Source organism: Cavia porcellus, unplaced genomic scaffold, assembly GCF_034190915.1.
Source record: "Cavia porcellus strain 051 isolate PalLab524CR breed Dunkin Hartley unplaced genomic scaffold, mCavPor4.1 scaffold_11, whole genome shotgun sequence".
NCBI lineage: Eukaryota > Metazoa > Chordata > Mammalia > Rodentia > Caviidae > Cavia > Cavia porcellus.
In genome coordinates this window covers 41,691,657-41,715,381 of record NW_026947494.1, presented here as the reverse complement: position 1 = coordinate 41,715,381, position 23,725 = coordinate 41,691,657, and the positions used below count along the sequence as shown (strand labels likewise).

At 37.6% G+C, this 23,725-nt stretch overlaps 1 protein-coding gene and 1 long non-coding RNA gene across 6 annotated transcripts in view; one reads left to right on the top strand and one right to left on the bottom strand.

Annotated features, from left to right (window-relative positions):
- LOC111756973 (uncharacterized) overlaps nt 1–14,316 on the bottom strand; it is a 63,367-nt gene extending 49,051 nt beyond the window's left edge. The window contains exons 1-2 of the long non-coding RNA XR_010050469.1: nt 14,194–14,316; nt 10,230–10,303 (exon numbers count right to left, since the gene is read on the bottom strand). This is a non-coding gene — a long non-coding RNA (uncharacterized LOC111756973). The remainder of the gene's footprint in view (nt 1–10,229; nt 10,304–14,193) is intronic.
- Nucleotides 14,111–23,097, top strand: Mocs2 (molybdenum cofactor synthesis 2). 5 transcript variants are annotated; one of them, XM_063258135.1, is made up of 8 exons: nt 14,240–14,423; nt 14,507–14,602; nt 15,196–15,317; nt 16,436–16,580; nt 19,414–19,541; nt 20,085–20,235; nt 21,137–21,260; nt 22,985–23,097. In XM_063258135.1, exons 4-8 carry the CDS (start codon nt 16,483–16,485, stop codon nt 23,051–23,053), a joined length of 570 nt encoding a protein of 189 aa, XP_063114205.1. In that variant the 5' UTR covers nt 14,240–14,423; nt 14,507–14,602; nt 15,196–15,317; nt 16,436–16,482; the 3' UTR covers nt 23,054–23,097. The 5 variants fall into 5 exon arrangements, with proteins under 5 accessions (XP_063114206.1, XP_063114205.1, XP_063114204.1 ...); XM_063258136.1 differs by lacking the exons at nt 14,240–14,423; nt 14,507–14,602 and adding an exon at nt 14,111–14,162; XM_063258134.1 differs by lacking the exon at nt 14,507–14,602 and having other exon boundaries at nt 14,242–14,423.
- The last annotated feature ends 628 nt before the right edge of the window (nt 23,098–23,725 follow it).

Sequence of the window (23,725 nt, the reverse complement as noted above, 5' to 3'; positions counted from 1 at the left end):
TGTCATCTTCAGTCTCTTCTGTGGAAAGCTCCTGAGACAGGCTTTAACACAGCTGTGAACAGATGTACTGGTGCTGTGTCTGCCATGGCTTCTTCTGACCGGTTGCCAAAGTTTCTAGTGTTCTAGTGCCTGTTGGGCCATTTTCTGATGTCCTTGTGATGAGAGAGAAATTCTTTAATATCCCATTAGGGTTGGTAATAGTTTCAATTCATTACAGTATAAATACATAAAGGTTTGATTTTTTCCAGTCACTGCCTTCAAGCATGGCTAATCCATTCCCCATTTCTTGTCACTTAATACCATCTGGGATAGATCCCATAAATTTCCAGTCACTTGGAGCCATTAAAACTCATTACACTTATTTGAGAGTATCAATCTCAAATTTGACTTAAATCCCTTCTCTCCCTTGTGCTCTTTCTTGTGTGGTCCGTGTGAGTTTTTCAGAAGGTCCTGTAGGACCCCTGCACTCCAGGATTGCATGGCTAGAAAATCCAGCGCTGACTTCATCTCTTCCACCTATCATTAGCTCATGCCATCACTCCACAGCTTCTTGTTACTGGGATCCTCGGGCTTGAAAACTCATCTCCACGAGGAGGGTAACATAGCTAATTTCCACACTGTCAACTCACTGGTCTTTGACGCAAATAGTGGTGGGCCGCTTCTCCCTTTCCTTCTTGTTATCCCTTTTGAAGTGTTTCGCTACAACCAGTGCAGCACGGGGACAAATAACTCAGTATAACCTAGGCAAACATCTGGTATCTGTCCCACTGAGCCGGAAGCTCAGTTAGATGCCTCTGAGCTCTTCTCTTGAAGCCTCCCTGTCACTTGCCTTGGTGCAGGGAGTGACTTTCTCTTCCTTTCAGGGACCTGAACAGGTGTATCTGTTGTCACCAAATTCTACAGTTCTCCCTAGGACAAAGAATCCACTAAGTCTTACCCATTGCTGTCCCTAATCCTATGTTCACGAAGTCTGGAAATGGGGACCAATGTGTGGTAGGTTCAAGCCCCCAGGAAAGAATGTTGGTCCCTGTCTTCAGACTGCAAGAACTTCACAATTGCACGCATCTTGTTCTCTGTTCAGAACCTTGGTGCCAAGTCTGAGACATGTGCTCAGCACTCTGCTACAGTATTCTGTCTGAGCTGGATGAATGAGCTGGGACACTTCTGGTTGTAATAGAGAACCTTGTCAAAAGTAGCTTTTCCATTGAAGAACATTATCTCAATCTTAAAATGTGAGTGGAAACATCCAGCTCCAGGCCCTATGGAGACCCTGGCTCTACTCTGCCTTCTTTAATGGAAGAAATGGTAAACAGAAGAGTTGCAAGGTCATTATAAAGGGCCCTGAGGTGCGTGTCACAACACAAACCTTTCCCAGCTGCTCTATAAATGTCCTAGAATGTGACTTGGGTAACGTGTTTGTTCCCGACTGCACGACTGTGCTCAGGCTAGCTGGTGCCACTCTGAGAGCAAGTCAAAGATTGGAAATAATTTCCCTTCATCCTTCCTCCACCTTCTGTGGTGATGTGAAAGAAGGTCATACGTTTCCCAGATCCAGCCACATCCAAACACAACCTGAGAGTATAGATACACACTACTTCCTGAGTCTAAGCTGAGGGTTTGGCAAGATAGTGATGATATTACTGGTCAGAGTGGCATGAAGAAAAAACATTTGGGAACTTGGAATAAGACTCCAGGATCCAAACAACCTTGGATAACTACTTCTCTGAGACTCAGTTTCTCCAACTATAAAATGGGAATATTTTTAACATATGTAACCCTGGATTGTTAAGAATATAAAATAAAATGTGCCTGCTATGATTAGAATTATATAATAGGTGATATAATTAGGTGCTTAATTAATACTTCTAAGCATGTATTATTTGCTAAGATAATAATGAGGCTTTGAATTTAGTTCTCCCCACATTGATCTTTCAAAAACCCCTCAAAACTTGCTAAGGGAAAAGTACACATTAAACATGACAATAGATAGCAACAGAAACACGGGTTCCTTTCACCATTATTTTTAGCCAGTGGTAAATACTTGAGACATACATATATTATCTGCAATGTTATGAAGAAACATGTTAAATTATGAAGGATTCTCTTCCCACTTCCTAAACAGGACCAATTTGACTCTACTTTGCCAGAAGCAGGCAGAATTTCCTGCCATTTCTTCTACTAGTCTTTGTATATAGGAAATGGAAGAGCAAGCGTGAAAGAATTTTTGAACTGTCCAAAGCCCTGGTAAGTATACGTGTACTCACACGTGTACATGAGTGTGTATATCCAAGAATATATGCCCATATGTGTCTGTGTGGGTCCATTTATATGTGGCTAGGATATCCATGCTAGGATTAAACTGAGAGAGATTCACTAATCATTTCCAGAGATTAGTAATGCAAATTTTGGAGACACTGCCAAATTTGAGACACCTATAGATCTGACAACATCTCAAAACGTTGTAAAGGGCAATGTTCTTAGATACGTTCCCATAAACATTAGCAAATATTTTCCAAAGCTGTATTTGCCCAAAATTAATATTTCAGAAAAGTTTAAAACTACTTATAACATGAATTTATAGTTCTATGTTACATTTTAACATTTGTTTTTCAAAATACACAATACTTAAGTTTGAGATATATATATATATATATATATATATATATATATACACACACACACATAAACACATTTATTAGAAACTACATCTTTCTGTACTCCAAAATGTTATTTTGGAGGGGGAAAAAATGAAAATAATCCTCATAAGTATGCTATCTAAATTAGGTTGAAATATTTGGGCGTCATTACATAAATATAAAATGTAACAACTCATTTTAAAATTAACCTTCCAAATTGTAGAGATTAACATATCAACTAGCGCCCTCTTGTGGAAGTGATTATTTTACAGACTGTCCTGGAAAGAAAACTTACCATAGATGTATTGTCCTAGACACTATGGTAGCTTCAAATTAATCATATAATTTTGTGTATACACAAAATCTAGAAAAGTAGATTAACATGCAGAACAATAGTGGCTTTCACGAGTTTACACTGTCAGAATTATCTTGAGTATCCTCAGCAATCATTTGATTCAACACTTAAAAACATTTTACTTAACAGCTCATTTAGCTACTCTTATATTCTACCACAAATTGAATTTGGTGTCCAGAATAAGTAACAGATTTAGGGATAGTCCAATAAGTCTTTGACATGCTCATGAAAAATGATTAATATGTTGTATTTTTCTTCTCGGTATGCAAATCATATAATTTGCAAAATTTTATAACTGAAATTTGATATTTTTATCAAATAAAATGATTTTATGATAAAATGATTAGCATTATAAAAATGAACCAGATGACTACTTCAAAATACAAATAAAAATATTTTTACAAGTTTTAAGTCACAATGTTTCCATGGGTTTTCTTTCTCTTTCTTTTCTTTCTTTCTTTCTTTCTTTCTTTCTTTCTTTCTTTCTTTCTTTCTTTTTTCTTCCTTCCTTTCTTCCTTTCTTTTCCCCTTTTTTCTTCTTGATCCCTTTAGCATCTGGCCTGCTGAAAGTTCTCCTGATTCCTTGTCCCCAAGGATAATTCTGACGCAGATCTGACCAGCTGTGATCAAGTGGGAAATCTTCAAGGACGTCAGCTGTCCAGTCCACTTCCACCTTGTTCTAGTGATGGTCCATATCTCAGTGAATAAAGAACAGTCAGAGTTATCAAAGCCTGAAAGTAACCCCTGGGATTTAGAGTGCTCTGATAATTGAGGCATGCCCAACAAGAGGGTGGTTAGCCACTCAGTTGGCACATGGCAGAATGCATTCGAGTTCAGCTAGTTATTTGGACTCAGTAATCTCCGTGGTCCCAGAGGATCCGACATCCTGCCCACAGGATGAATTAATTAATTCAGTTTCTCCTCTTTTACTAAGTCATGAGGCTTTGAATCTAGTTCTTCCCACACTGATCTTTCAAACAAACCCTCAGAACTTTCTAAGGGACAAAGTGCACATTAATCAAGCAATAGATTGCAACAGAAATATGAGTTCCTTTCATCATTAGTTTTAACCAGCGGTAAGTAATTGAGGAATACGTAGATTATCGTCACAAACAGTTAAGGGTGAAATGTTAATGTTAACAGGAAGAAGAGCAATGTGGAGGTGGAGGCGCACACATTCACGGGAAGCGAGGGAACATCCTGAGGGGAAGGACAGGTCTGGGCTGTGGGACACAGGGGACTCTGGCTTTGTTCCTTTTTAAAGGAGTGTTTAATTAAGTGAGCCCCCTCATTCAGTAAAATCATTGTGATTATGCTTATCTCCAGGTAGTTGTCAGAATTAAATGGCATAAAATAGGAGAAACACAGAGCATGGTTCTCGGCACACCAAAGACTTTCCAAAAATGCTACTTTCTCATGGAGAGAAAGAAGCAACATGAAAGGTGAAATCATAACTAGAAACGGTCCTCAATGTTTTAGGCCTGAATAAGTTAGAAGAGCGACAGATGACACATTAAGTATTTCTTGCATATATGTTCACTGATAATCACTAATAGTCTTATCTTATAAATGAAGGTACAGTATTTCTACCCTCTCTAATATTTTATAGTATTTTTTCCCTGATGATGTTTGATTATTTACTGAGGTTCCTTTTAATTTCTCAAAATTCAGCTTCACACAATATAAATGCTCTTGGCTGACTCAGAATTATACACGTGGATGAACAGACCACTGCAACTTGTACGTTTTTTGCTTTTGCCTTAAGGATATCTCTGAAAGCTGATGGCAAAAACTTTCAGGAAACAACGTTTTCTAATACCCACAGGGAAGATTCCTTAGGGAACCTTAACAGTTGAGTCCTGACTATTCAATAGTTTAAAATCAATTATATTGACCAGGTCTACAACTGGTTGATCAAAGTTCAGGGAACTGATTTATTTCTGAAGGCTTAGTACTATTCAGAGTGCATAATTTCAGTTAAATTCTATCGCAGACTAATACCTGTAATTACTAATTAAAGTGGTGCCACCATGTGGCAAAAACAAAAATAGCACATGCTCAATTGTAAGAAGACATTTTATATTAATTTCTAATTAACTGATTTAAATTTGATTAAATTAGTTAACATTTAATTTTAGCTACAGTTGCATAAACTATTACTCTTTAATAACTTTTATGGTAAATGACTTCAAATATATGTACAGTAATAAAAACCATGGCAATATGATACAAATTGAATGAGGTTAAATAAGCCGTGGAATGCTTTGAATTGCTTAGAACTGTTTAATAATTTGATTGTTTTCCTGGGTGAAAATAAACATATAAAGTGCACAAGAATTAACCAGCATTGAAAATATAAAGGTGGCATTTTGTGGCCTTAATAGCAGATGTATCGTTTGCTAATTTAAACAAAAGTAATTTCAGCAGAATGTAGAAACAGAGTGAATCAGGTGAAAGACCACTGAACATCCAGAGAGGAACAGCTAGAGCAATGAGATGGTGCAGACTATGACACAATCTAGAGGGTTTAAGGAGAAGGATACAGCTGAAGAGGTTTTAATTGGACTTTAGAAACCTGAATTTAGGGACAAAGTGTAACAATGTGTGTGACTGAAAATACAGAGCTAAAAGCCAGGGCTTTATATTAAAGTCTAGGTATAGAAAATTTGGCTCTAAATTCTCTATCACTAATCTCTCTATATGTATAGACCTTAAGACTTCTAGACCTTATGTGCCCTAAAAAATAGCATGGAGCAGATTTCTTCATCTTTAATCCAAAATGCTCAGGGAAACAAGCCTCTTCTTTGGGCCAAAGTAGAATCATATGGATCAGATTCACCTTTTCCATTGAAAAAGGTTTTTTAAAAAAACAGAAAAAACATATGAAAGGACAGTTCTCAGGGTGCTGATCATCAGACAGTGAAGACCAGTGACTCGTAAGACCTGGAAAACAAATGAAGATGACTCTATAATTGAGCCAGCAGAATTTCCAAACTGCCACACACTAAAGAAAACTCAGCAGAAACCGGTGGTCTTGCTGAGGAGAGCAGCTGAGTACAGGGATCAAGTAAACTAGACTACTGAACCAGGGAGACCTAGATAGCGCAGAAGGCTGGAGACTGCTGAGGGTCTCTGCCAAGCATTCACTTGGCAGCACATGTGTGTCAGGGAATTACCAAAGCCATAGGAAGGACCGATATCGATAAGCAGGGGAAAAATCCACAGTGATCACAGAGCCAAGCTGCATATTTCTTCCCCCAACTTGACCAGCTAACTGGGGAACTTTTTATGTCATTCACAGGGGAGGAGGCAGAGTAGTGGGCGGGGGGGATTCTGCTTCCATAGTAGGGAAATTAACCCCAGACTAAATGTCAGTATGCTTAACAAAATTTAAAAGTAAATCATAAAAGAGTTAAAATGCTTCCAAATACCTTATCCTGTTCCACGACAAAACATAAGAACATTTATAGGAATACAAAAACAATTTCCTCATCCAACAAAGTAAAATTTGCAGTGTCTGGCATCCAGTAAAAACCAACCAGCCTTGCAAATAAAAAGAAAAATATGACTCATAATAACAAGTCAATCAAATTAACCCAGAATTGCCTCAACTGACAGATTTCTTGGACCAGTCAAGAAAAAATGTTTTAAAAGGTTCAAATTAAATTTTTAGGGATGCAGACAAAAATATTTGAAGTAAAAAAATACAATGTATGACTTCAATGGTAAATTAGTCCTTAGAGAAGAGACAAATAGTAAGCATGAAGATATATTGATTGAAGCTATCCAAATGAAACTGAAAAAAAGGGGAAATAATGTGAATGCAGGACCTGTGAGTGGAGTTCTAACTTAGCGGGGATCACAAAAGGTGTGATTATAGTCCTCACAAGAGATGGAAGAACCCAAAAGGAGAAATAATTTGCAGAAATCTGAAATGCCTGGAAATCCTCTAAAACTGGTAAAAACTGTAAGCCCACTGTCTTATGGAACTCGTGAGCTGAAACACAAGAACTATGCGGAAAATTATGTCAAGGCCTATCACAGGCAAGTTAGTGCACCAAGTGACAAGGAGAAGTCTTTTAGAGTACACTGGGAGGGGAGCACATTCTGTGTGGACGCACAAAGAGCCACCCAGACATGCTAACAGGAGAATCAATGAATTGCAGAAGGTGGTGAAGCAACCCGAAGAGAAAACTGTCAATGTAAAATGACACTGATGTTAGATATCATATTCTGTATGCCAACTAAACCAAATGGGTTATTTACCCAGCTCTTCTGTATGTCTATGTTGTCTGCTTGTTCATCAATCACTGATAGACACTGAAATTGTATAGAAAGTGAGACCATGGATAACAGGGAACCATGGTAAACATTCTTGTAGTGCAGATCTACTAGGACATATCCTTTTGGGGAGAGGGTTTGGTTTTTACTGTAACATTTTTTCAGCTATCAGTTTTATGCTGCAGTTTATATCAATTTTATATATTTTTAACTGAAGCATATTTTCTTTTCCCCTTATGCTGTTTTATATTTTATTTTCTGCTTGTTTCTTATTTTACTGAAATTCAACATGGAAAGATTTGTCAAAGTCTATTTATGCAAATTATAATATGGTTGATTTCTCTTCAACTCCTCCTCTGTCTTTTCCCTTAGTTTATGAGATACGGACTGCCTCACATACTGGGTTTATGAAGATGGTCTGTGGGTTAAACTGGTCACTTCCTATTTTTGTAAATAATTTTCCTGAAATAGAGCACATTCATTTTACTTATTGCAACTAGTTGCTTCCACACTGCAATAGTAGCATTGCACAGCTGTGACAGATCACATGCCTTGGCTGATCTAAGCCTTTACAGATTCATCCTTTCCATAAGTGTTTGCTGACTCTTGAAGTACAGTGAATAAAAAATTACCTATTGCTTGAGAGGATGGGGTAGGGTGAGAATATACTTTAAGGTTCTCCACTACCCAAATATGGTTCATTTTCCTCTTTACAGTTTTCTTAAAGGTCTTTAGCCTGTGTTTACTTCATGCTTTAGCTCAGGCTGCCGTGGCAGGTAGAATCACTCCTCAAAATCCTTAGAAGACTGACTCCAGGACGTTTTGTGGATACTACCACAGACACTCCAGGGCCTTGCATAATGTGATGTAGTATTTTTGGTAGTCCACTCTTGTACTCTTTAAACCATTTCTAGATTATTTATAATGCAAATGATAGGTAAATTGTTGTTGTACCATATTGTTTAGGAAGTAATGACAACTAAGTAAGTCTCCATATGTTCAGTGCTGGAAATTTTGAAAAATACTTTCAATTTGTGGTTAGTTGAACATACAGATATGGAATCCATGGGTATGAAAAGCTATACCATAATATATATTTTCGTTTTTCATTCTCTCTTCTTTTTCTCTTGTAGTTCAAGGGATCAAACTCAGAGCCTTGCATCCACTAGAGGAGCACTCTAATTCTGAGCTAAATCCCCATCCCAGCATGAAATTTATTTCTTTAGTTCTGGCATCAGAGAATCTGAGATCAGGATGTCCATATGATTGGGTCCTATTTAGGGTCTTCTCCCAGTCATAGACACCAACTTCTTGTGTCTTCATATGGCAATGATTGCTGATTTTCTGGGGTTCTCTTTACACGGACACTAATGCCTTTCATGAGGGACCCAACTTTATGCCCTCATTTCTTCCAAGAGGCCAATGTTTAGATGCCATCGGCTTGCAGATTAGGATTTCAAACTGTACACTGTGGGGTAACAGAGACGTGCAGTCCACAACAGTTTATAATGTCATATCCCTTTTGAGTACTGACATAAACTTGGGCTTCAAATCATTCTCAATTTGCAGTTCTATTTTTATCTCTGTGGCTTTTAAAGAGAAACAGTTGTCATTTCTAGTGCCAAAGAGTTAAAAGGTGTGTGAAAGGTAAGACTGCCTTCCTTGACCACCTTTTAGACTAGGACTTTACTCAGGGTATTCACCAAGGATTTGGGGCACAGCTTCTACCTTCATTTGCAATGAATCGCCCAAGGTCTTTTCCATTCCAGAAGTAAATGTGCTGTCTCTTTCTATGAAGATTTTTGCTTCACTAACTCTTGTTGGTGAGATTTTCAGTTTTCTGTTTTCCTCAAATCTCCTTAATAATTCTCAAAAGCTAATGTTAAGGATTCTAAGGGCTGGGGATTTAGCTCAGCAGCATAAGCACCTGCCAGGCATGAGTTTGATCCCTGGTACAAACAACAAAACAAAACAAAAACCTCTATAAGGTCCACACCATGTTCCTTAAAAGAGCTTCATTTTGTGTTGGCTCCTGGGTGGTGTCCACAATGTTCTTCCTTCCCCTCTTCCTGCTCCTTCATATCATGTGCAATTTATGCACATATCTTAGATTTTATAGAAATAAAACATTAACTTCTTCTTCACCTTGAGTAGAAAGATTGCCTACTGGTTTTGGAAAACAATCAGTGGAGTACACATTGGCACTTCCTAGTTACCTACTTTGACTGTGAGGTGAAGGATTTGCAATTGGAATAACTAACTGCATGGGGGATCACTTCTCTTTTTTTGACCTAAATTTGAATAAACTAATAAGTATATGTAGTTTATGGTGGGTTTGGGTTCTTTTTAAATGGTGAAAAAATAAAATTATACAAGACAAATGCAATATTTTTAAAACAGTCTTTTTTTCAGTTCCAAAGCTATTCTAAAACGTGTTGTATACCTACAAGGTGCAAGCTGCCATGAAGGGTTGTTAAAACTGCGTTACATTCTATGACTTTATATCACTGTAGAAATGTGTTTGACATTCTGGGTTAAAATACATCCCTCCAGATGGTTGTAGACCCAACTAGTTCTTCAAAAACCAGCTACCGCATCATCTGTTTTTTAATGATAAATTTAAGTATCACCCAAATCCCTTCAAGACCTCAGTTCGGTGTCTACAGAACTCACATACTCCAAACTTCCTCAGAAATAGTTTTATAGTTTTAATCTTTATAAACTTTGTTACATTTAAAAGTAAAGAGATGCATACTTGTCTTAGTTACTTTTTTTTACTCATCATTGAGACAAAATACCTGACATCCAAAATTAGGTAAGGAAAGGTTTATTTCTTGCAGTTCCTGGACTTTTCCATCCATACTTAGTTGGCTCCCAGGCAACATGGTGTGGCAGGGCAGACCTTTATGTCCACTGCTAACGGCAAAAGCACGTAAACTTGCAAGAGAGACACGCACCTTCTCTGAGTTGATGCATGGTACCCTGGCTCCACCTTGGGGCAGCTGAAACGTTCACACCACCAATCCAAGCTCTAGACAAAGAACACACAAACACTAGATTTGGTCCAGTCCGTCTCTGCACGAGGTTTGGGGCCACTGACATAAACCATGACAATCCTGAAATTTGAAAATCTATTTCCTATATTTTTAAACATAGTACATAATTATAAACCTCACCTGGCTTAAAGCCTCTGAAAAATTCCTGACAATAGGGCCATCCAAGAGTAGGTACTATTTATTAGTGGAAAATAATAGTAGGTAATATTTGGACAGAAATGAAAATAGGATATGCTTAAAATATTTGAATTGGTTTGAAATATTTATATTTTAAAAAATCTGTAATGTGGGTGAATAAATTGGATTATGGAAATCAGATAGTACAGATATTTCAATTTATATTTATATTCGTTTATAGGCAGAGCTTTAGCATGTTCTTAAATCTAAGTAATTATGACCTATATTCAATTATATTAATTGGTTAGGAAAAAATAAACCCTTAAACTCTTTCCTGTTTGTTAAAAAGTTGACAGAAAATCTAACAGTGAATGCTAATTCTGCTAGGCATTTCTGAGACATTGTTTTACAGAAAAAGAGAAGAATATTTTTGTTAATTTTATTGCTACAAACAAAGTTAACTTTCTGATTTTTCCTGGTGTGGAGGGGGCTAAGGGATTGAATACAAGTCCTCCCCACTGAGCTATATTTCCTAATCTATTATTATTATTGTCGTTGTTATTTTAAATTTACAGACAGCATCTCACTAAATTGCTAAATTGTTCTTTCATTTGTGATCTTTCTGCCTCAGCCTCGCGAGTGCTGGAATTACAGGCCATATTCCATTATACTCAGCTTCTTCTTGATGCTTTGATGTGAGCTTTTGTGAAAGTCTGAAATACATTTATAGTTCAAATGTCACAGAAGTTTTAAAATAAAATGGAAGTGTTTTTGCTTCGATTTATCTTTTTATTTATGTTTAATCAAACAGCATTTCTTGTGGTAAAAAATAACAGAAAATGTGGGCTCTGACTATTCTTTTATCATAAATAGTAATGGTATATATTAGCTTTCCTACTGCTGAGAAATAAAATGCCTGACATAGACAATCTTGAAGGAGGAACTAGTTCATTTAGCTCACAGTTTCAGTGGGTTTTTTCCTATGGGCTCACGGTTCTCAAAGCAGAATCTTCTGCTTCATAGAGCAAAAGTGGTCACAGAGCAAAGGCAGCCAGAAAATAGCACAGAACACCAGCAAGAGAACCACCCTCCAAAGGAGGTCCCAGGGATCAACTCCTCCACTTTGGCCCCTCCCCCTGACAGCCAATGGCACTATGAAATGCAGTGGATTAATCCCTTGATGAATACAGTGAGCTCCCACAATTCAGGCACCTCAGACAATTCTTAATCCAGTCAATAGTTCAAGTGAACAGTAGTTCAAGTGAACTGCAAATATTGATCCTAAAGTTTCTAAACTAATGTTATATTCCATTCTGATCGTCCACTGATATAATTAATGAATTTGTAATTAAAAAGAGTCTTTGAATAGGTGGAAATTGTCAGGTATCTTTCTTGCATACCTCCAAATTACAGATAAGATATATATGCACATATGGTATTTATATGTAGTTATGGTTTTCGTTTAAATGTCCCCCCTGTAAAACCTCATGCAGGCATAGGTGGGGCTTTTTGAGAGGAGAGTGAATCTAGAGTGCGTGATTAATTCATGATGTAATGCTGGGATTAATGGTGCTGTGGTTAAGGGTGTGTGATCACTAAACAATACACTGATTGGTTTGGCCCCACCCTAATCCCTACAGCCTGGATAACGTAAGTGACAGAAAGAGGCTTGTCTGCTCCCTTCCCTGCTTGCTTTTGCTGTCTTCTGTTTGCCATGAACAGGTTCTCTTCTGCATTACCTCTCTGCCAAGACATCATGCCTTGGAAACAGTGAATTATGAACTCTACAAACTATAAGCCAAATGAACTTTCCCTCTTTAACTTTGGGTGTCAGGTGTTTTGTCTCAGCAACAAGAGAAAAGTAACTAAGACAATGTGGTATATATTTTAAATGTGGTATATATTTTAAAGAACTGTTTCACATCTACAGAAGTAATGAATAAAAGACATGAACACAAATCTCACAAAGAAAAACAATGGATCAAGGAAAACCTGTAAAGATTCCTCTAATAATTAGAGACATACAAATAAAAGAGTGCAGTATTGTCAAAATAATAGCTGAAAATTTCCCAAGTTTTCTGGCTGGGCTACTTCTTTAACAATATAACTGAAGAGAAACTGACAGAAGTATAATTCATCATGTTATTATTTATTCTTGGTCCTAAAAACATTCTTCTGAAATAAAGAAATGATCATTAAAAACATAGATAAGATTGGATGTGTTGCAATATTTAATGTTCCAATTTGAGTAACTAATGCATTTTAACTAGAACTGATCTTATTCTGATGTTACTTGCATTTTATTTTATAATGATAATCCCACAATTGATTTGCAATTTGGAATGAATCAAAATAGTAATGTGTGTTTTGTTTTTACCACTATCTGTATTACTGCACCTACTTATTTTTATCGCTGTAAATTGATTAAATTTCTTGATCAAGAATTTTTAAGAAAAGATCTAGAGTATTGTATTTTTAATGAGTTTTTACAGGATGAGGAGTTTCAGACTCTGGCCTTTATAAATGTTTGGTTGTGTATCACATTTTGGGTCAGTTTTTGACCTCATCCTCTTTTAGATACTACCATCGCCTGGCATTAGACGGCCCCCCAGGAACCACAAGGCCTCCTTGGTCATGCCTTTGTTTTTTTGGCCGGTATGAATATAATCTTTCATCCTCAGTGTTCAGGAACTTCACCAGCATACAAATGGGTGTTAGACATCAATTCTTCCTGCTACAGGCTTCTCTTCTGTGACTACAGCCTCACTGTTCACTCCCTCCTTTCTTGCAAGAGGCATAAGCCCCATGCCAACTATTTATCCTTCCGTGAACTCATTCTGCTGCTTCAGTTCCTGCGGCTTCGCATGGGCAAGCGACCCCCCCCCCCACACACACACACACAAGTCCTCCTTGTCCCTGCGGCCCTGATCCAGCAGATTCCTCTGTAGCCAAGGCTCCGACAGCGCCCTTCTTGGTGACCCGCCACGCACTCTGCCCCTCCCCCCCGCCGCGCCATGACACCTGGTTTTACGCTTGGTACAAGACTGACGATTAAAGTTAACGAGTCCCTACGGCTGTGAGCTCCAGGGCAGAATACCTAACTCACTACATGAGAGAAATTCAACGCTGCGCGACAGCGTTGTGAGGTGGTGGAAGCGGGCGAGGTGGGCTGAAGGGCGCGGACACAGAGCTGAGCAACTAGGACAAGCGTGAACTTGACACGGTTCCGAGGTTCTGATAAGGCAAAGGCTTAAAGTCTTTAACGAAAATCAAACACTGGGGCAGTTAATTAAAAAGTGCATCGAGGCCTGAAGGTGGAAAACTGGAAAAGCCTAGACTCCTCTGCAACATTATTCCCAGCAAAGCCTCATTAACGCAGGTGACAAGGGTCTAGGCGAGTCCTCGGTTGCACACGGTTCTTCCTGGGAAGAAGGCCAGGCATGGCCAGTTCGTTATTCATTTCCACATCGATTGCCATGTTTGCTTTTATCCCGTGACGAACTAGAAAGTAAAACTACTTTTGTGGCAAAGGCTCCCGGGGATTTTGACTAGTTGGACAGGAGCGGGGGCGGAGCTAGTTGCGCGCATGCTCCGTCCGGGCACGCCAGAGGGGCGGGAGCATTTACTTGCGCCTGCGCTCTCGGGCTCAGTCGGACTCCGCTGCTGCGGGTGTGGTTGGGCCCTGGGGTCGGGGGCGGGATGGTACCCAGCTGCCAGGTAAGGGTAGGAAGTGTGTCGGCGAGCTTACCTGGTTGCTTAGGTTTCCTAGACGTGTCTGGCTCATCCCTCCGCAGACTTGCCCCTGGTCTGAGACCTTCCTCCTTTCCTCCCCGTCGACGCGCACTCACCCTGTACTGCGCCTGGGGTCTGCGTCACCGCCGTCCCGGTGGCCTCTGGTTCGGGGACTTTGCTGCCGCCGACGCTGCAGTCCGCGCCTCTCCTGGAACTCAGGTGTCCAGGCCATCGAGTCCAGGGCAGGTTTGTTGTTGGAAGCACCTGGACCTTTTTAGACCCACTTTCAAATTACTCATTTTGACGCGATATATTTTTAATTTTTAAAGTGCACTTAAGAATTCCTGAGAAGAAATGCGCTACAACTATGGATTTACAAACACTGCTTTATTTGTAGAACCGTGATTATTTCTTTTTCGCAGAGAGTAAGTTGTACTGAATGACAGGTGGTGTGTTTTACTTAGTCGAATCCCTCAGTTGTCAGACTGCTTTGCGCAGGTTTCTCTTAGGAAATGCGGGTTTACCCACTTGCTTTTTTAGATGTCGGGTTTTGTATGTTAAGTAGCTTAATCCCTGGCAACTGGTTCCAATGTAATTGTAGACAGATGCCACAGGTCATTCAGCAATTGTCAAAACAAAGTATTCGCTGACTTATTTATTTGTTTGCATAATTCATCTCACAGCTCAGACACTTTGTTCATTGCTTATGCTTTCTAAAAAGTCACTATGATTTTGTCACTTGGAAATAGACAACTTATTTTCTAAGGCTATACAATTTAGGACGGTGGCAGAGTTAAATTTATAAAAGTAAAAAGCATTAAATTAATCTGAATTGTGTTTAAAACAAAAAATTGTTAAAAAACGAACCTGTAGATACATGGGAAACTTCTGATGATTCAGTTTTCTCTAATTTATAAAATTTATCTGATTAAAATAAATACATTTGGAAAAAATCAGAAAACTCACTGTGTGAAAAGGACTGTGAGTTACTATCAAAAGCATCTTTTTCCTCTTTCAGGTTGCAGTATTGTATTTTGCAAAAAGTGCCGAAATTGCAGGAGTTCGTTCAGAGACCATTTCTGTGCCACAAGAAATAAACGCGTTGCAGCTGTGGAAAGAGATAGAAACTCGACATCCTGGGTAGTTAAAAAATTTGTATAATGCATATAATAAACAAGTAATATAAAAAATAGTTTTAAAATGAGTTATTAGTTGCATTTTTCTGGAACTACTCCTGAAAATTTCAACTCTGTTGTTTAGAAATGCACAATTCCTTGAGGAACGTTAAAGATAATTTACTAAAGACTATGAACTTAGATGCTCCCACATGATTATATATTTTACAATTTTTATAATTTGCACTATATTGAAAATGTAGATTCTGTATTTTTATACCATTAAGTGAAATTTTTACAAATTCTACTTCAGATGTGCTTTGTACTTTGTGTTATCTTTCTTTAGAACATTCAGAATAGAAATTTCTAAAATTAAAGAAAAATACATTAAACCCTAAATGCTGCTGAATTTGAGTCTTGCAATATATATATATTTTTTCTTGGTCCTTGAAACTGTAATTTTGCTACTCTCATTCTGATTTTGAGACCTGTTTGGAACAAAATATAAATGTGCTTACATGAAGGTGTTCTTGAAATATTAATAATGGCTGAAATCTACATAAATGTTTGTTTAACCTGGACTCCAAGGGCTTGAGTTACTCAGGGATGGAAATGTGGCTTAAGCATGCAGGAGGCCCTCGGGTCCATCCCCAGCACCCACATACTCCACAATGAATGTTCAAAAGAAAACTATTACCTGCTCGATTTTCTCTCTTACAATGCTCTAACAGTGAACCCTCACAATGCCTCCATACTGTCTTGCTTTTCATGTAGCTGTAGGGAGACACCTGGTACTGTAGGAAACTTACGAGCTGTGCTTAGTATGCTGCTATACTTACACAGAAGACTGCAGACTGATTTGGGAATTTCTCTTTTCTGTTGAACTGGTTTGAATGTTGCCTCCATTCTGGTTTTGTTTAATTCCCCAATATATACAACATTTAATAAAGAGTTGTTGGCAGTTAAATGTATTTTTGTAATGAATAAATGTGTTTTTTGTAGATATTTCCTTTGTCTATAGAAAATGAGTAACTTTGCAGATCATGCTTGAGATAATGGTATTTGTGTCATATTTTTAATTGCAGCTGAAGAATTTTGAGGTCAATCACACACTTACTTCTAATTAGACTTTTTCTCCTTCAGATTGGCTGATATTAAAAATCAGGTGATATTTGCTGTTCGTCAGGAGTATGTCGAACTGGGAGATCAGCTCCTCCAACTTCAGCCAGGAGACGAAATTGCCATTATCCCCCCCATTAGTGGAGGATAATACTTTGCAACCATGTAGGTACGTGTGATTTGTTTTTCTAAACCAGTCTTGTGGAGCAGGATTGTTGAGATGATAACTTGTATGTGGTTTGCTGTTACTGTATATTCTTTGTAAGTCTGTTTATACCAGTTATTTACTGGTGCAATAGCTCTTTATTGGTATAGACAGAATTAGAGATACCTACCTCCCAGCTCTGTATCAGTTCTGTTGGATTTCCATATTAGTTTGATATATTAATTTTTTTATTTAACATGGTTTATTGAGATCTTATTTATGTGTCAGTCATGGTATTAGATGGTGGAGTATTAATATCCATGTCTCGCTGGTGGGAAAACTGAAATTCAGAGAAGTTTAAAATGCTGGTTTTTGTCACATAGCCAATAAGTGGCAGAGACCAACTTTGAATTCATCTTATTGGACTCTTTTATTTTCTCTGAAATGACTTTAAATAATGACTGTCTTGCATAATGGTAAATATTGGCTTAATTGCACACAAAGAAATGTAACTAGAATGTCAGTAGATCATTTTGTCAGAAAATAAAATTTACTATAGTTCACTATAGGTGTATTGCAGTTGGTCTCATGTCCTGTGCTATATTTCCATCATTCCAAATAACTTAGCCCATATTTGAGTAGGATGATGTATAAGAAAATTCATCATACTTCAAGAGATCATGCTTTTCTTCAGTATAAAGAGATAGGATGAAACTTACTGTCAACTGAAGAACAAGGTAGGTTAAATCATTCCTGATTTAAAACTCAAATTAGTAATGAAAAAACCTTTGATGGAGTTTTATCTAAAATTGACAGTGAATGTTACACTCAATAGCAAAATCTTGATTTTACTAAAGAAAGAAACAAATCAAGGACGCCTGATTAGCTTTTCATGCATTCCTTAGCCTTCCTTTCCTGGAGAACAGTGGCTCAGAAAATGAAAAATAGGTCTGCATGGCAGATTGATCAGCATGTCCACACTTAGGGGGCCTTTGTCGTACCTGCTATCTGGAAATAATAGAATCTCTTACTAGGTATGGATCTCAAATTTTCTTTGACTATTGTGGCCTTGGTGGCATCATCATGATTTCTGGAGTTTTTAAAATGTTGTTTTTCAACATTTGGAATTTTTCAGCATTTGGGACAGACTGCTGTTAAAATTACAGATGTGTGTAACAGCAGTTCTCACATTAGAAAGATTATTCAACATTGTATGTTAGTTATGTGTGCTAGGTTTTAGTATTCTACAATTAGATGTTAGGAATTCTGTGATTTAAGCTCATAGACCCTGTTTGGTTTACATATGTCTTAGTGAAAGAAAAAAGCTTGAAAGGCTCTGGGACAGAATAGGTGTGCCCAGAGCTACCAGGGCTCGGTTATAAAGTGATGGTCTTGTAGGTGAAGGTGGTGAGATGAAAGAAGCTTGACTGATGTGTACAGCAGGTGAAGCATCCTGGAATCCAGTGACACATGAACAGTGTGCTTTTCAGTAGTTGGAAAGAGACAGGAAAATTAGCACTGGACTTGTTAAGGCCTTTTGATTGGAATTTCAGCATTTTGAAGGAATCACTAACTACTTTGAACCTTCTTTCTGTTTTCAGTGCCAATGAAACCTCCCAGGATTTGTAATTATACCCTTTAGGCCCTACAGGGCCCTACCTACCTATCTAACCGCTGACTGCCCCTTCTCCTGTGCTTTCTGTTCTTAGGCCTCCTGGTGGCTTCTGAGCACACCATGTTCTTTTTTGTCCCAAAGCTTCCACATTTGCTAGTTCCTTTCTTTGCCTGTCCCCTTTCTTCACATTTTTCCTAATCCTTCATGTCTCAGCTTTAAATACTACCTCTGGAGAGAGACCTCTGGAATACTTTCCTCTCTCATAACCCCTAAGCTCAGTCTCAGACCCTTATTTATTTCCATGAGGTGTATCCCATCTACAGTTCTTCATCTCTTTGTTTCTCCTATCCAGATACAACTGAGGAAGGGAACCTGTGAGTAGTATGTACTTGCGGCCCTTAGTGAATGTGAAATAACCTTCAATGAATTTTATGAGGAATGCGCTGCGAAAGACTTTGCTCAACACCTGAAATAGGTGTACAGCTTATTCTGTTTCCTCTGTAACTTAGCTGGGGTGATTCCAAGTTATGAAAGGAACCTAGTTCCCATCAAATCTCCATCACTTCTACTCTCCTTCTTTCCTTTATGGATAAAGAAAAAGGTAGCTCTAGGGTGCTTGGTTATAAAGTACATGTAGGTGAAGATGGTGATATCTCACCTGTACCGTGATTGGAGATATGAATAGCAGTTACAGAACTGAAATAAGGGGCTGGGGATTTAGCTCAGCAGCATAAGCGCCTGCCTTGCAAGCAGGCAGTCATGAGTTCGATCTCTGGTATCGATTAAAAAAAAAAAAAAAAAAAAAAAAAAACGAAAAAGACAAAAAAAAAAAAACCAACAACAACAAAAAAACCAGAACTGAAATAGACATGTGAGAGTGATTACATTTTAGCTAATGTTGAATTCCTTTGTATATAATGCCTGACTTATTAGGGATATTTGTGAATAGATTAATTTTGCTAAAAGTTTACAATTGGTGTTTGTTTGTTTGTTTTGAGATGGGGGTCTCTCTATGTAGTTTGACTGTCCTTTAATACTGTCTAGCCCCAGCTGGCCTTGAATTCATGGCAACTCTCCTGTCTCAGCCACCCCAGTGCTTATGGTTGCTTATGTTTATCATTCACATTAAATCAAGCCTCTTAAGATGTCTGGTGTGGAAAAAAATATAAATTGAAATAGCCTACAAGTTGAGTGTTTTGTTTCTAGTATTCCAGTTAAGATTAAGTAATGTCTTATTTCTAGGATAAATATGGGTGCGGTTGAAGAGAAATCTAAAGACATAATAAAATGCACTGCCGAGAAACTTTCAGTAGATGAAATCTCACAGTTGGTGATTTCTCCATTATGTGGTGCAGTGTCCTTATTTGTAGGTGAGTTTTAATCCCATAGCATCTATTGACTGCACAACACTGTAGAAATTAGCAAGTGCTTCCCATGCAGAGGGTTAATAGAGGACTTTAAGATACTAGAAAATAAACAAAAATTACCCAGAGAAGTTTAGCAGATTTTTTTGTTTTGTTTTGTCTTAGTAACCTTTAGATTAATTTATAGCAAGACACAAAAAAGGTCTTACGCAATAGCAAAAAGAAGAAGTTCTGTATTTCCCCAATGTTGAGAAAAAATATACTTGAAAATAATTCTGGGAACATATTTTCCTTGTTAATATCAAATGATAACTGTTAGAAAAGAAATAGCGTTTGTGTTGTCACCTGAATGTTTTCAGTGAAGCTTGCTTAATCAGTGTTTATTTCCTTATCAACTTTGGGGTAAATAGCTTTTCCTTTCTTAATCAAGGTCTGTGTCTGTAAAATTTCAAAGTAATTTTTAGATAGATGTTTATTTTTTCTGTTAATGTGCTATTTCTAAATTAGGGGAAGATTTTATTTTAATATTGTGCATTTTTTGTGTTTTAGGGACTACAAGAAATAACTTTGAAGGGAAAAAAGTCATTAGTTTAGAATATGAAGCATATATACCAATGGCGGAAAATGAAATCAGAAAAATTTGTAGTGACATTAGGCAGAAATGGCCGGTAAAACACATAGCAGTGTTCCATAGACTTGGGTATGATATTCTTTACTAATCTGAAAGTTAAGTATAGTGTCTTCCATCTCTGCGTGAATGCTGGGCTCTTTCTTAGAAATTCTCTCTTACTTGGAGTGCAAAGTGTGCGTATTGTTTCAGTGGACAATGGAGATGGCTTCTACTACTTGAATGGATGCTTGGGAGCTGTAACTCCGGGGAGCCCTTGCTGCCTCTTTTCCTCTAGCAGGGGGCAGTCATGCAAACTTTCCAGCCCTGGACCTGAGTACCTGTGGGAAGGTTTGCTAAAGTCCTTGAGGCTTTTTGAGAATTATTTTGTGCTCTGGACTGTTTTTTATGAGTCTGTGAAAAATTCAAAGTCATTAAAATAGTTTGCCTTTTTGTCCCACTAAAAAGAATACAATTCTAGCCTTTACAAGATAGAATTTAAGACAGCCTCTGTCATATTAGTTATTATTTTGTTATATTTTAATTTTATTAATAACCAGTATTTTATTATAACCAGTAATTTTATTAATAAATATTGTTAATTCTGTTACTTATTATTACCATTTATTATTTTAAATTCTGTGTTATACTTAGCATGCAATAACTTTGTACCTCTAAGTCTTACCTGGCACTGTGCCTTGCTTGTTTGAATCAAATGTTTGTTGAGTCAGCCAGAGGATCCTTTCTTCTTGGCCCTCAATCAAACAGGTTTTCTGGTTTAATGCTAGCATATTGGCCACATCAACTTTGGGATCCCCTTGGCTGAGTGCACTTTGGATGATTTTGTTTTCTTTCTAAACTGGTTGTTTAAATAAAATAGATCTATAATATAGTCCTATTATACAACTGAATTTTTTCTTCTTGCTTTTCTAGCAGATTCTTTAACATGTAGATTAGGAAGGGATAGTAACTTTTTTTCTGTATTTTCTTAAAGCTTGGTTCCAGTGTCAGAAGCAAGCATAGTTATTGCTGTGTCCTCAGCCCACAGGGCTGCCTCTCTAGCAGCTGTGAGCTATGCCATTGACACTTTAAAAGCCAAAGTGCCCATATGGAAAAAGGTAAGTTAAAAAAAAAAAAACAAAAAAAAACCAACTCTCCCTTTTTTTTTTTTTTTGGTTAGGAGTTCTCAAATGAAGGGTAAGGAAAAAGAGTTTATACAGAATTTGTATTCGTGGCTGGGCCTTCCTTATACAGAATCTTATTTTCTATATATGTGAAATAGAGCATTTCTGTAATATCCTCAGGTTTGTTAATCATAAAAAATTCATCTCCTCAGAAGCTAAGGCACAGAGTAGATCTCAACAGATGATAGCAGGGAATTCCTAACCTGGACTGTCCCATTGGTTCATGGATAAAGTCATATCCCTTGAATTAAGAGTTCTTTTCAAGTACAGGCTCTTTCTTTTGGAGAATGAGAATAACACCTGGTTACTTAGGCGGTGGCTAAAATAGAAATTCCTTAAAGTAGAAAAAGTCTTTAACTATTGTTCTTTCTTTTTAGTGAGAAAAAAGGAGGGCAGTGGGATGTTACACTAAAAAAATGCATAATGATTGAATTTAAAAAGATACATAGGAAGTTGTGTCTTATTTTTGTTAATAAGTCAGACCCAATCAACAGAAGCAATTCTTTGATTAAAACTGAGCATTGTGAAAGGGTGCGCTCCCTTTGATTTTTCCCTGGCTATTAGCATTAACAGTAGAATTGTTCTGCATTTGTAAACTTGTGTAATTCCACGTCTGAGTTTAGAGTTGCTCACAGTCTTGTGGCTGTTGGGGAATTGGAGGAATAAATGAACAGCTCAGTGGGTCAGAAGAGCAGAGCAGCGGGCCAGGGCTTTAACGGCCGAGCCTTGTGTCCTTCCCTGAGCCTCCACCTCGGGCATTGCGAGGGATAAATGAGAAAAATGAAGCAGGGCTCAAGAAATGTATTAACCTCGCTTAGAGGATAGGATATGTGAAAAGGACCTTAACAGAGCTCAGATACAAGATTGTTTTGCTGTGAACAAGTCAACCACAATGTCAATTCCCCATAAGGTACAACCTGGAAGAGGAAAGGTAGGAAGACAATTCCAAAATGAGCATCAAGCCTGTGTGCCAGGATTAGATTCTTTACCAGGGAGAAAAGAATAGGCAGCTGGCAAAGTAGCTGTAAGAGGGCAGCTCCAGAAAACATGGGACAGGGTAACAGTTTGGCATAGTCGCATTGTTTCTGCTTTGAGAACCAACTAGGGTATTTGTTTCTCTGTCCATCGGGGGTCAGAAGAGGTACAGGTGTTCACAAATGTGATTCTGTAAGCATGAAGAGTGAACAGGAAGCTAGGATCTCGTGCAATAGAGCTAACAAGGCACCAGTAATTTACTTTCGTTGTCTGGAGATAAGAGGCCTTTCAGGCCAGAAATTCAAAATTATTGTCTTGAGAAAACTCAGAAAACTCCAGAGAATTCAAAAGCAGTAGAGAAATGTATCTGAAAATTTAACAAAGTATTGAATCATTCTAAAACTATCAAAAAGAAAGCCCAGGATTAAGAAAGAACAGTTAAATTTGGATTTCTCTCCCTACGGGGGAGGTCTGTCATTTCCGCAGTTGGAGTTGGAGTCCTTATTGTAGGGAGCGTCTGTGTTCAGCTTTTTGCCCTCAGTTCCTCATACAATTGTTGGTATTGACTGGATTATTGAAATGAACAAATTGAAGTAGATGTGGAATTAGTTTGTCTAATGTATTTAGTCACTGTCATTTATTAAAATTGTCTCTTGAATATTTGTTATGGTTCTGCTTTTTAGGAAATATATGAAGAATCTTCATCATCATGGAAAAGAAACAAAGAATGTTTTTGGGCAACCAGTGATTAATCACATATTTTAGATCATTAAATCTTAAATTTGGTAAATTTTCATTGTTGGTCATCTTTTGAGTTTTCCTCTACAGAAAAGATAGTTGAGTAAAGCGTAATCTCTTAGGTATTACTAGTGAGCTAAATGAGAGAAAAGGCAAAATAAATGGTTCTGGAGGAAAAGGGTCTAGGAAGTAGAGTTGGGGAAGAAATGAGATAATTTAAATATGAGGAAAGGTATCTTCCGTGATTAATTTCTAATTATAACTCAACTCACATTAAAGTGTGGCCCCTCCTTACTAATTTTAACTGTTTCAGAGAGACTTCTTTGTGCCCCAACCCTCAGAACATTAATAGTGTTACTGTCAGGGATGCATTGTGGAAATGCTAACAGAAATGGAAAATCACTATCCACCAATTTTAACATTGTGTGTTATATATTTTCAGAACTTATATATTTAAAAAATAAACTGTGCTGGGGATATAGCTCAGTGTCACAGCACCTGCCTGTCAAGCACAAGGTCTTAAGTTCAATTCCCATTACCAAAAAGGAAAAACAAAAAAATAAAAAAACTACATGATTTAGAAAACTTAAAAACAATATTTTCCTGTTTTTTAGTATTTAGCAATAAATCTAAAATATGGAGACTTGTAGTATTTTAGAATTTGTGACTATACCCTCATAGTTTTC